This window comes from Frieseomelitta varia, unplaced genomic scaffold (assembly GCF_011392965.1).
Source record: "Frieseomelitta varia isolate USP_RPSP 00005682 unplaced genomic scaffold, Fvar_1.2 scaffold_238, whole genome shotgun sequence".
Taxonomy (NCBI): Eukaryota; Metazoa; Arthropoda; class Insecta; order Hymenoptera; family Apidae; genus Frieseomelitta; species Frieseomelitta varia.
The window spans coordinates 248,852-262,324 of record NW_025109966.1 but is presented as its reverse complement, the minus strand read 5'-3'; the positions used below and the strand labels follow the sequence as shown (position 1 = coordinate 262,324).

At 29.3% G+C, this 13,473-nt stretch overlaps 1 protein-coding gene across 10 annotated transcripts; it reads left to right on the top strand.

Moving 5' to 3' along the window:
• The first annotated feature begins 310 nt into the window (after positions 1–310).
• LOC122527904 (putative mediator of RNA polymerase II transcription subunit 29) lies at positions 311–12,688 on the top strand. Of its 10 annotated transcripts, XR_006306444.1 has the most exons (9): positions 311–801; positions 881–1,072; positions 1,187–1,407; positions 1,486–1,619; positions 1,716–2,080; positions 3,277–3,533; positions 3,620–3,704; positions 9,097–9,237; positions 12,412–12,688. XR_006306444.1 is itself a non-coding variant. In XM_043652482.1 (5 exons), exons 3-5 carry the CDS (start codon positions 1,257–1,259, stop codon positions 1,875–1,877), a joined length of 447 nt encoding a protein of 148 aa, XP_043508417.1. In that variant the 5' UTR covers positions 311–801; positions 881–1,072; positions 1,187–1,256; the 3' UTR covers positions 1,878–2,334. The 10 variants fall into 10 exon arrangements, 2 of the variants coding, with proteins under 2 accessions (XP_043508417.1, XP_043508418.1); XR_006306445.1 differs by lacking the exons at positions 9,097–9,237; positions 12,412–12,688 and adding an exon at positions 5,771–5,877; XR_006306442.1 differs by lacking the exons at positions 9,097–9,237; positions 12,412–12,688 and adding an exon at positions 5,679–5,877.
• The last annotated feature ends 785 nt before the right edge of the window (positions 12,689–13,473 follow it).

Here is a 13,473-nt window from a genome sequence, read left to right as displayed (position 1 = left end):
ATTTTCTATGTTACATACACACACACATTTCTTTTTTCTTCTCATGACAATTAATAAAGTGACGAGATTATCGATTTAGACTCGATATCCTGCGAATATGTCATTTTATTCCTTTTTGAAGATAGCTTATTAGTTAACAATTTTAAGACATTTTAAGAAATACATATATACAAGAAAAATATTTTTGATAAGAAGCTTTTAACATAGATTAGTAGGATGTAGTGTTTCATTGTAATATTGCGTCTGAATTAATAATATTAATAGACACTTTTATATTATATTGGATATAAATGATCAATTTTAACAACAAAGTACACGTTGACATTTCTTTTGCAAGATTCTCATATGGCAGATTGTTTTAAAATTCTTTTAAAACAAAAAATTGTACAAAAAAAATTTTATAAATACAATTCGACGAATTAAAAATTGAAACCACGCTCACATTTGCATCCTTAATAAATCGTTAAATGAACAATTTATTATTGTTCAATGATATGTAATTAAATATATCAAGATATGAATTCTGAAAATATAAATTTTGAAAAAAAGAAAGACTTGTAATTGAAGAAGCAAATTTTATAGCTACGCTACTGAACATGACGTCATTCGACAAAAGCCATTCGAACTGAGCAGGCGTATAACCTATCAGCTCGCAACATTCGAGTGATTGTTCAGCATGTGATCTTGTCATTATTTCGTTGTGATTATTACTTCTGATGGTAACAACTAACAATTTTTAAATAAAGTTTGTATACCGTTCCACGTTTATTACGAAAGAAGCATTAAGGCGTGTCATTGAAGGTGAGCACATTTAGGAGAGTACATTGTGTCGACAATCGTCATGACGTAGCACATTTTTAGATTTCATAATTCTATTTAGAAACAAACTCTGTGATAGATTAATGAGTTTTAACAATAACAGAGCAAAGGACGAAGAATTCTGATATCGTCACTGTAATCGGAGTCATCTGCTCAAAATGATGAATTTTGAAGAAGAAAAAGGATCCACGAGATCCTCGTCATCACGAAATATTTGTTGCTGTCTCGCAACAGCTAGATATAACAATTCAAAGTAAATCTTCTAATTCGTGTTTAAATGATTCTTACATGATCATGATTTCTCATCCGACATTCAATGCCACGATAGAACATTTACAAATACAAATTAAATGTATTCATTTTTTAGTGTATACAGATATTGCGTAGACGTAGACGATCCGGTCTGAGTGTACTATCAACTGAAGTAAACAGAGGACATGGATGAATTAGAAAATCAAGATTGTCGCGAATTGATTCACTGTAGATACGACAATAATAATAATAACAATAATAATAATAGTAATAATAGTAATAACAACAGGTTAACGGAATATCTTAATTTGGATAATCGTGTAGATGATCCACTTCGTAAGCAATGACACAAAGGAAACTAAATAACATATATTTAATGCATGATAAAAAGTATACACTTATGTAAATTTATAGGAGAACCGGAAGTAACTATGAATTTAACTGAGGATTCTGCTCAATTACCACTTCAACCATTGGAAGAACCAGAAGAGGATTTATTTGACTATGAAATTGATACTTCATATCAAGATGTGAATACAGAATCCGAGGTAAATTGGTATTGTATTTAATTGTGTGTTTGTATAATATGTATAATATAATGTGTCTGTGCTATATTAACTTGAACATTCTATGTTCATTTATAGGAGCAAGTGGTACCATCCAGTCAACTAAGTAATAGTTATAAATATCCTGATGAGCTTACCATTTCTGATGATGAGGTAGATGAAGGCATATTTGAAGATGAACAAGCATCTCATTTAGTATTGCTAGATGACAATAACAGATATAACTCTCAACCTCCGTGAATATCTACTTGATTGGTAGTTGACATGTTTGTAGAGTAGCACTTTGTGCTAATTCGCTACCAATATTATTCAGTTTTCCATCCATCAGTCAAATTTGCAGAAAATATATAAAAAAAATGTGGTAGTAACATTAGAACTTGATTGCTGTTTTTATATAAGAAAAAAACATTCCGAGTGGCTTTTTAATTCATAGCCATTGTGATGTAAGTTTCTATTTTATTTACGTTTGTTTCATAGTTAATATAAATCTTCATTAACATGTTATTATACAAATGGAATTTTATAATGAAGGAGGAGATCCGTAATGTTTAATATCATTTTTTCAGTTAAGTATTGCATAAGTGTATTTTGGGGACAATTGTTTATTTGATTGTCATTACCAAAAAGATTAAGAATGAAATTATTTTTAACACAGATTGTACAAATAAATCTATTTTAATAAAATGTTGCAATATCACTAGATTTGTTCTTATTTAGTAATAGTAATAATAAAAAGTTTATTAATATTACACAATTTGAGTAATGTAATATTAATATTATGTTTTTTTCTAAAATACGCTTAAAAAATAATAGCAAAATGAACTTAACTGGAAATATATTTTGAATATAATGTTTAAAAATGTATATTATCATTATGAACATAATTATTGTATACAGTCTTAAATGGCATACTCTAATTACATATGTAATGAAAGAGTGAATATATAAATAAAACTAAACATGAGAAATCATCCATCATAATTTGATCAAGGGTGTATGTTTTCTCCTTTAAACTATATTTATTAATATTGTAATATTGTATATTTATCAATATACTGTAATTGTAACTTAGAAATTTTATTATTTTATATTTATAGCAGTTCAGTGATGTAGAAATTTAGTTATATCGAGTGGATTAATTCAATTCAGTGTTTTTGCCATTTAGGGCATAAAGTCACTGCAATATTTATGTCTTTCTAATTACATATGTACAACAATTACGTCAATTTATTCAGTTTCTATCTTGATGAAACATTTCTATATGAATTAAATATATCCTAATATTTATATTTGAATGATTAATCAAAATCTATTTTTATATAGAAATTAATATTTTACAATCTTTAAATTGATAATACATGCTTAATATTCATTCAGTACATTAACCATCTTTTGTTTAATTTTACAATAACATAGAAAAAATACAAGTAAATAGGTCAGATACTTTTATTCATTTATAGCAATAAAAGACAATTTCTATAAATTAGTGATTTCTTCAAATTACAGTAATTTATTGAATTATAGTAATTATTCGTGAAACGAATGCACAGTTTAATTGGATCAATAAATGTAAATAATAATATTGTTTGTCGTTAAATAACTGCAAATTATTAAGAAGTATTTTTTTTATTGTTAACAGTCTTGCTATCGAACTTGGAACAGAAATAATTCATAGGTTGTTCATATTTGGTATTATATTTCGTCAAAAGCTACTTTTTCTGTCATCCAACGCGCAAACGAGTGAAGTCACAATGTCAGACGCTAGAATTACTTTCAGACTTGTGTTTGAAAATGAAATCGAATCACGTCGAATCGAATTTCGAAGAGTTTTTTTCTTCACCATTAGTTTGAGTGCCTGGAAATAATTTATGGAACTGCAAGAAATATTATTTTACTGTAATTTTTTTTTATCTATAATATATTTATTATGTACTGTATTATTGTACACATAATATAAATACTTGTAATTTTTCTTATTATAGGTTGATTTTAAATAGAAGCTGTTATAAAATTTTTGTCAATGAGATGACGACGTAAGAAGGAATTGATTTGTGATTTTGTCTAAGGGTAACTATTTTGATATTCTAATATACTTTAAAGATATTTAAATCGCATAATGCGTGCGAACATGCGTGCGAACATGCGTGTAATATTTATGACATATTATTAATCATTACGTGTTGCAATGCAATCATAATTGGTGTGCGACTGTTCGTATCTGTGCCCTCATTGCCTTCGATTAATTATCGTAAAATTTACATTTTTCTTTCGCCGTAATTCTACACCATGGTACACGATCAAAGAATGCGGAAGTGATTGCGAAATTTCATGTTAATGCCATGCTGAAACATAAAGAGCCGTCTCTGCATTTTTCTACATTTAACATGAGTTTCGGCCATTATTAAGATCCTAGCGATTATAGAAAATTTTTAAAAAAATTTTTTAAAACATTTCTTAAAGTCTTTTAGTCAGATCAAAGTCGGATCAACGCTTGTCATTTCTTTTACAAGTATTTTAAAAAATATACCGTTTATACTAATAATAAAGTATTTAATGGTTAGCAATTAAAGTATTATTGAAATAAAACATCATTTGATTGAATATTAATAATAAAGTAATCATACGAATGATATTATTCGCGCAAATAATATTTTTACTCGACTGAATTAAGTCAACGATATAAATTGTAAATTACTGAGATAAGAATCGTGGATTTTAACAATCTTCGGAAATCTTCGAATCGGGAGCTTATAAATATTTGATTATAAAGTGATTCTGTGGAATTGTAAATATTGAAGTATTTTATATTACTATGAAATGACTTATATTAGTGTATTTTGAAATGAACATATTTTCAAAGTCATCGTGTAGTTGACAATTAATTGTAACGTTTAAAGAAGCAAAGGTTTAAAAGAGATCTAACAATATTCGCAAATGATACGTATATGAGATTTCGTAATGATATCGTTGGAAATAAATATAGAAAGTTTATTTCATCGGGTCGGTGTTCACCATGCATTATGATCTCGGAAATTCAACAACACGATGTCTGATGTAATTCAAACCAAAGCTCAGTTTTGCTTGTACAGAAATACCGAGCAACAGTTTTGCAAGCAGTTTCGTGTTACACGTAAGGACGACAACTTTTCATTTGTGATTTGAAAAAGAATTATACGACACACTATGAATCGTTCTAATTATTGCCACTCTGCAATAATTAGTCTTGTTATTCCGTGTAATTATCGTATAAAACAAGTAAGAAGGTTGTTGCTTTTCATGGACCTTTCTTTAATATCGTTCAATCATTAGCAGATTATTTATGAGAATATTAATTATTAAATGATTACATTATACGTAACAATAATTTTTAAATAATGAATTATTATTGTTATTTCATATATAGGAGTTTAGTACCTTTAGTTTTAATATACAGTGGGCCACGAAAGCATTCAGACTCGATGAAAATTTGTCAATGTTTTAAATTGTTACAATTTTATGAAAAAAAATCGTACAACAATTCACTTGGACTCATTTTAATACGTGAAGCTTCTTCTTTGACATTCGTTTTTTTTTCAAAAATATTTTATCATGCAGTAAATGGAGTATTTTTTTTTTCAAAAATTTACAAAGACCCGTTAAACAGTTTAAAATATCAATAAACTCTCATTAAGTGTCTGAATACTTTCATTATATGTATATATAATAATGTTTGTACGAAGTAAAAATTTTCATCTGGTCACAAAATTTTCTTCCAGAATCTTAACTGTAAATTCCAATCGAATCGATTTCATTTTGAATCGTAGATAATATACAAACCGAAGACTGTGTTTTTAAGAATCTATTGCTTGAAAATTACGCAAATTGAAACTCGCACGACGTAAAATAAATCTAATTTGTAAATTAATAAATTTTCGTAATTTTTAATTAAGAGATTCTTAAAAACCAAACTCAGAATCAAGTCGATTGAATATAATTTCTGAATATGCGTTGTTATCATTATTCCACTGATTTCATTCCAGATTTGTTTCAAACTCGTTTCAGCCGACCTGTTCCTAATCGCGTTTTCCATCTTATGCAAATTTCACATTGTGCCTCCCCAGAATGACATCGAATGTTTTTCATTCACGAAACAGCGGAAGAACTTTTACCTCGCCCACGCGAAAAGATGAAATCATGTGAACGTTGTTTATTCACCGAAGAACCACCTATTCAATGTTCATACATCGCGCATACGAATAGTGAAAAAAAAACATAAGCAAGAAAGATATATGTTCGGAATCGAACGTTTTCAAAAGAGCAATCTAAACAGAAACCAGTTTCAGTTGATGGTTCCAGATGAATCAAATTTTTAGAATCAAATTTTTTTAAACTAAACTCGTAAAATGGATGCTTTGTGAAATGTTTGGTAATCAGAGCGACCATGAGCTATACTTACAAACACAAAAGGTAATAAACGAAACGTTTTATTAAAATTTTTTTTCTTTTTTGTGTATACTTTGCAGCATTGTAACTGTGTGCTTGCGACGTCAAGGTACTAATTTTGAACGATTGAATTCTGAAATTTACTGTGATGTATAATTCATGGATATTATGAATTGTAGGATTTTAAAGAAAGTGGGATTTAATAGTTTATTTATTACTTTTGAGAGATACGTGCTTTCTGTAGAAGAATTTTCTACAAAATGTATATATTTTGTGAATACAATCAAAGAAACAAAATAGAAACAGATATTTTTTTTATGAAAAAGAATATTAAGAAAATTAGTATATTACAGTAAATTATTAGATAGTTAGTTCTTAATATAACAGACGAGAAACGAAACTGAATTTTAAGAAAGACTTTGATTTTGTATATAACTTAAAATTTTTCGTTCAAATAAAGTTAAAAATGCAACTCTTAATATTACTATACAATATTAATATAATATAATTTATAATTAAAATTATTATTTATTATAATTTATATAATTTTATTTGAATTTAAAACACTAATATGTTAAAATAATTTATAAATATTTATTAATATAATAATATAAATAATTTATAAATCATAGTTCTTTCGTACAAATAATTTAAATATTTTTATAGATAGAAACCAATCTGACTTACGTCGATTTGAACTCAAATCATGTAAGATTTTAAAAGTCGACCAGACTTAATTATTAAACTTCATATTTCGTGATTTAAATAACCAGTGAGCTAGTTACAATATAACCAATTTGATTCTTGAGAAATAACTCTTTAACTTATGTGAAAATATTAAATATCGCTTTCTCGTCACGTCGATGCATCAGTCACTAGAGCTCAAAGCATTTTCTGGCCGTGAATCAAGATCCACTTTCCATCTTCGATATCTGTCTTCGTGAGACATATTTGTCATATTTTCTTTTTCTATTTGTTCACGTGATCGCATTAAATCGACTTGAGCTCCGACGACACGTTTTATGAACATGCACACCTTCGGAAGAAGACGAAGGCCAACGAACCCGGCTTTTGGACCTTTCTCCCATGATAGTTATACATTTTCTCCGGTTAACGTTCGTTCGAGATTCGATGGCATCCTTTTCTGTTTTTTCCCTGCTCTGGTCGAGTTTGGTGGCCTACTTAATTCCATCGTTTTACTTCCGCCCAATTTCTTACAACGTTGTTCATACGCGTGAGCATACTTGTTTTACTTATGTAAAATTGATATACTTGTATGTACATCAGCAAGTTATTAGTCGATCATTTTATTTAAAAGCTAATGCTTATTTTACAGTAGACTATGAAAATCTATATGCATATAAATTTAAATTTAAATTAATTTTGTTTCCATATGATTAACATTATTTTATTAAATTCTACTATGTACGGTAGAATAATTTGGCAAACATCTTATCATAACAGTTGCTTATTCGTTTTTGTTAGATTTGCATATTAAAAAATTCTTTATCAAACATCTGCATTTTAGGAACTTTAATGGGATTAAATGATAGTTATCAATGTGAAAAATGTAGAAAAGTAGGAGAAATATTTATTGTATGCGAAATTAATGTTACGTTGATATCTCGTGAGTATTAAACGCTTAAATGATCAGAAAGATGATCGTGATGATCGATGGTTCTCAGCTAGAAACTAGAAAGTCCATCAGTACTTAGTTTTTTTCTCTCTTTTTTTGCTTTTATTTATTCATACATTGTATCTTTTCTTATTGCCCAAAAAAATCTGTTATTTATCGTGCTAGCTATATTTTACTGACCGTTGATTTTTTTTTTAAAGATACGTGTGATTCACAAACCAAATACTGGTGAATGTAATTCTTCCTTTCGAAAAATTTTTGCTAATTTAGTGAAACATTCGAAGAGGAATGATAATTTTTCATCAGTCAAAAAATTGATTATTAAATTATTAATCAATTTTCTTCTTTTATTATTACGCCGAAATACATCGTGAAATTTTGATTATTACTCAATTCATGTTTCACAATTTACAATTTTCGTTACTTTCAAGATATTTCACAATTTTCTGTACAAACCACAAAAAATATTAGTTGATCGTTATTAATTTGCTAAATTTACATAACTGTGTATGAAATCACATTCATTCTTCAACGTGTAGTCGTGAAACCAACCACAGCCATTAAGGCATATAAAAACCCATTTCGAAAAGCAGTCAAAAGGAACGAATATTTATTATTCAGTAATCAAAATCTTCAGAATCATTCATCAAATCGAATGACATTAACACAAATAATTTTGTTCAATTTAATTTTGAGGCGTAAATGGTACTTTCCGATTGCGTAACTCAGCTTAAAACGTGAAAATTACAAGTAAAGAATATGATAGATATATAAATCATATTTTCGTTTCTTTTTTAAAGAACAATCTTAGCTGCATATTTAACATAACACAACAATTAAAATAGAAGGACATTCTCTGTTTGATTCTTACATTAATTTTTTATTCGCCTGAACGTTTTAAAAATATTGATTATAACATTAGAAATATCCTATTACCAATTACTATAGACTATCTGTGTAAATTTCTATTTCTGTGAGCCCAGTACGAGGAATAATAATACAAATAATGTAGTGATTTTTGCACTTTGCAATTTTTCACCCACATCTTATTAATTGTATCATTACGAAACATTAATTATTATATTATTGTTAAACTATTTTCATACTTTTGTATTCGAATTTCATTTTATTTCAGTTTTCAATTATATTCTAGTAAATACGTTTCTTAAAATGCTAGAACGAATAGGAGTCTTTGTACATTTATGAGAAATTTGTGTATGAAATGTCCAAGGTATAAATTATGAAAAATTTGCATGAAAAATTCATCGTCTTATATCTGTCTTATATCGTTAAATTTCGCGATTCTCACGTTTGTTCGATGAATTACACTAGCGACTAACAATAAGATATTCTCGTTCGCTTTTGTACACATGTGTAATCTTGTGATGTACGTGTTCACAGAGATGTCAGACGGTAGTCCTTGCAGACGCATAATAACCCTACCGAGGTACCGTTGGCTAAACCGGAAGTAAAGAACACGGGTGTACGGTGTCAGTGCCACGAAATTGCTCGGGACCTTCTCTACGGAACGAGAACCGACTGGTATGTGAGAATGCGTTGCTTCCTCTCTGTCAGTGTTAAAAAAATCATGTGTTGGGAACGGCACCCTTCTTCGAGCGACCTCGGTGGTTTCTCGAAACTTTCTCTCTCTCTCTCTCTCTCTCTCTCTCTCTCTCTCTCTCTCTCTCTTTTCGTGAATAACTATCGAAGTATCAGATGGAAGATCGATGGTCTCTCAAGCTGTCAAGGCTTAGACTTATAATGCTTTATGTTGTCTTTATCTATTGTCTTCCACGTAATATAGTTTATGACGACCTTTCGGAGAGAAATTTTTATGATAGAACAAAATTATCGCCTTTCTTGAATTATATACTGACCTTCAGTATCGAGCCTAAATATCTTATAAATAATTAATTAGAATTGAAATGTACATATGTAGTTTCCCATCTCATAGTCAGTGAAAGTAAATTAGTAGAATAATTTGTATATTTATGAGAATTTAGAGATGCAGAAGTGCAGAGAGCGCACGCAATATGCAAAAATACGTAAGAAATAATCGGGAAAAGAGTGTTTGTTGTAACATGTTATTTAATAACAGAAGGAAAGTCTTTAACGTTCGTCAAAATATAAAATTACATAAAAGTTCGCAGTCTAATTAATTAATATTATAGTATCATAATGATATCGTAGCACTTTTTTCAGTAATTAAACAAGAGATCCGATACTGGCGTCAAGTTCAAATTTGTCGCGAGCAATTTGCAAAATTTCTGTGAATAATTTTTTTCAATTATCCAAGCCCCGATACTTCATAAGAATTATTAACTCAATTTAAAAATTTACCGCGACTGATGTCTCGCTAAGTCAGAAACTATCAGTACCGAAATTACAGTATCCGAAACGCCTCTCATTTTTTGGTCATTCTTCTTTACCTCTCTCTTTACTTTGCATCCATCGGGAATCAAGTTTCCAACGATTGCGGTGAATTAACCGCAACCGCATTAATTCCGGACAATTACGTGAATTGTTCGCGGACGTTCTGTCCCTGTTCCCAGAGGATCGTTCAGCGAAACGACGAGAACGATCGACCCCGAAGTGTGTCGGTTTTCCTCAAAATCCCGGCCGCGTCTCGGATAAATCTGCAAGGTTCTCCGCAAAAGTCAAGGCCAGCCGGTCGTAAACCACAAGCCGGGTCGTTTTATACCGCGTACATTGTTCGCTACGTCTGTTCCTCGCGAGCACTTATACAGCGCGTAGGCCCGTTTCGAGAGAAAGCGAACAACACACCAGTTGGCGAGCAACCAGTTTTATGAAAATTGCCGCGACCATCGAACGGATGGTCGCCTTTCACGGCTGAACACGTGAACGCCGAACTTGAGAAACATTTAATCGTCATTAAGGACGAAGAAGGCGCGACAATCGAAACCGCGCCCGCTTTCAATGGAAGCCCTTCTCACACGCAATTAGCAGGAATTTATGATTACACGTAGCGGTTTCCTATCGTTCGCTTTTCAACGTTCATAACGTCTATTGTTTGTAAATCTAATCGCGAGCTCTCTCTCTCTTTCTCTTGTATCTTCCTGTATCATTGAATTTGGTGTTCTCGCAACAGTTTACGTCTCACCAGAACCAGAACACAGAGTGTCTCATTTGTCTCTAATGACGCTAAAAAAATGTTTTAATCATAATCTCAGTTGTTCGTGAACGGTATGAAGAAACTTGTACTTTCCTGTCTCTGAGATATCTTCAAATCAGTGTCGTTCTTCTCTTTTTCTTTTTTTCTTCTTCTTTTTTTAATATGACGTATTTGTATTTTTTGTATCTTTTGTGTGTAAATTATTTTTTCTTGCATCATATTTCTTTTATATTATATTTTTTAGTCACTTATATATTTTTTATTATTATTATTTTATTATTTTATTATTATTTGTTATTATGTTATTATTTTATTATTTTTAATTTGTTATTATTATTATTATTTTAAAAACGAACGTTTCGTCGTCAGAAGAGAACGATATGTTTAATCTCTTATCTGTGATTCACGAATTATCGACATTTTGAACACCGTATAGACCGAAAAGTTCATGATTTCTATGACTTAAAAAAAAGAAAAAAAAGAAAATTGTGGATTCAAAGTGAGAATTAAAAGAAAAAGTTGAATGGACGTGGTGGATGTTTGTGAAGGGAACTCGAACAACGAGTCTTTGGTAGATATTATATATCTATGTTTGGAATTTGAAAATCATATTATAATGAATTACAAAATACGAATTACGAAATAGTACGATGTGGTCACTCGTTAAATAAGTGCTGGTTTAAATGATTCTTGATCTTGAGAATGTTTCTCAACAGCGTGACCGGTTTCGGATAAAAAAATCCTATGGGTTTTCCTCAAGGAAATAAGAGACACGTTGATGAGATGCAAATTATTCGCTTTCGGTTTTTGTTCATTTTTAGAAATTCTCTAATAATATCCAAATTATTAAATACTGCAATTATTCTATTTAGTTACATAAAACAATGTTCTACCGAGGTTCGATTTTTAATAATTCTAACTATATATTTTTACTCTCTCTCTCTCTCTCTCTCTCTCTATATATATATATATATATATATATATATATATATGTTTTTTAAATATAATTTTATGATTTTTATTTATAAATAAAGACGAAATAATTGCAAAGAAAATCTGGAAAAATATCTGAAGAAACTGAACGTGATGAAAAACATATTCTCAAAAATATCCTATCCATCATGTAAATATCTATAAAATATTTATTTTGGAAATATGAATTTGTATAAAATTTAGTCGTAACTTTTTATTTAAAAGATATTGTTCCATTTCTTGGATTTTAAAAAGAACATGATATAATACACAATATAAAATATTAATACTTTATTTGATACTACAATTCTTTCTACATATGTACTTTCTCATTGGTAATTATTATTCATTGAATTAAATTTTTCATACAATTTTACGCAGACACAGTAACATATTACAAATGAATGGACTTTTCTAAATTCACCAAAATCTGACATTCGTGATGAAACGAATATTTCGTGGAAATAAAAGAAACAGTGCTTCTCTCACGAAGATGCAAAGATGGTAGAAGGGGAAATAGTTGATTCGTGGCCAGACGATTGAATTCCCTATTTTCTAAACACCGTGCGAGTTTGCGCTGCAATACATTGTACGATTTGACCTCTCGACAGGCATCGGTCGAAGGTAGTCGCTCGGTTGGAAATAAATTCCTGGACGGCAGGCGGTATTTCTACAACCAATTTGAGATGTTCGTGACCAGGGTGCAGGGACGATAGAAACCTATCCTCGTCGGGGTCAGCGTACTTCCGCAACTGGAAAAAATGCTACGTCGCACGGATGAGAACCAACAAATCGCGGTTATTACGCTATTAGAAGTAGAGATGGCATCAAGTGCTAACACGTTCGATATCCAACTTTCGTTTCATGGATTTCAAATACTACTCGAAGGTAAAAATATATAAATATATTTGCAACGTATTCATTTTATACGAATCAAGTTCAGTATCTGAGTTTCGTTTCATAGATAGTTTCAATGAATACACTTGTAGCGTTTGATTAAAACATATATAATTTCGAAACTAAATATGTTTTAATGAATACTATTTATTATATATATTTTAATGAATACTGTTCAATATATATATATATATTTATATTTATTTATTTATTTATTAATATGTGTTTTAACGAATACTGTTCAATATATATATATATATATTTATTTATTTATTTATTTCTTAATATCTTTTAATATTATTCAATATATATATTTTAATGAATACTGTTCAATATATATATATTTATTTATTTATTTATTAATATGTTTTAATGAATATTGTTCAATATATATGTTTATTAATATGTTTTATATATGAATAGTATGAATACTATTCAATATATATTTTTTGTAGTTCAACGTATGAATACAATGAATTTCATTAAGTTCAATGTATATATTTTATACAAATAAATTAAATTCAATGGTGAAGCGAGCTCACTCGACATGATGAATACAGTGTGGTGAAAATCACGTCATAGTTTTGTTCAGTCAAAAATGTCCGATCCACGTTAAAAGTCGTACACAACATTCGGCGATTTCCTGAATTAAAAGATGTCAATCTTTGTCAATTATTCTTATCAATATTATCTTCTTTGTTAACAGTTAGTTTGTCAGAGTTAGATTCCTGAAAGCACTTATAATACTGGAAATGTAAATAATTTGAATCCAATCT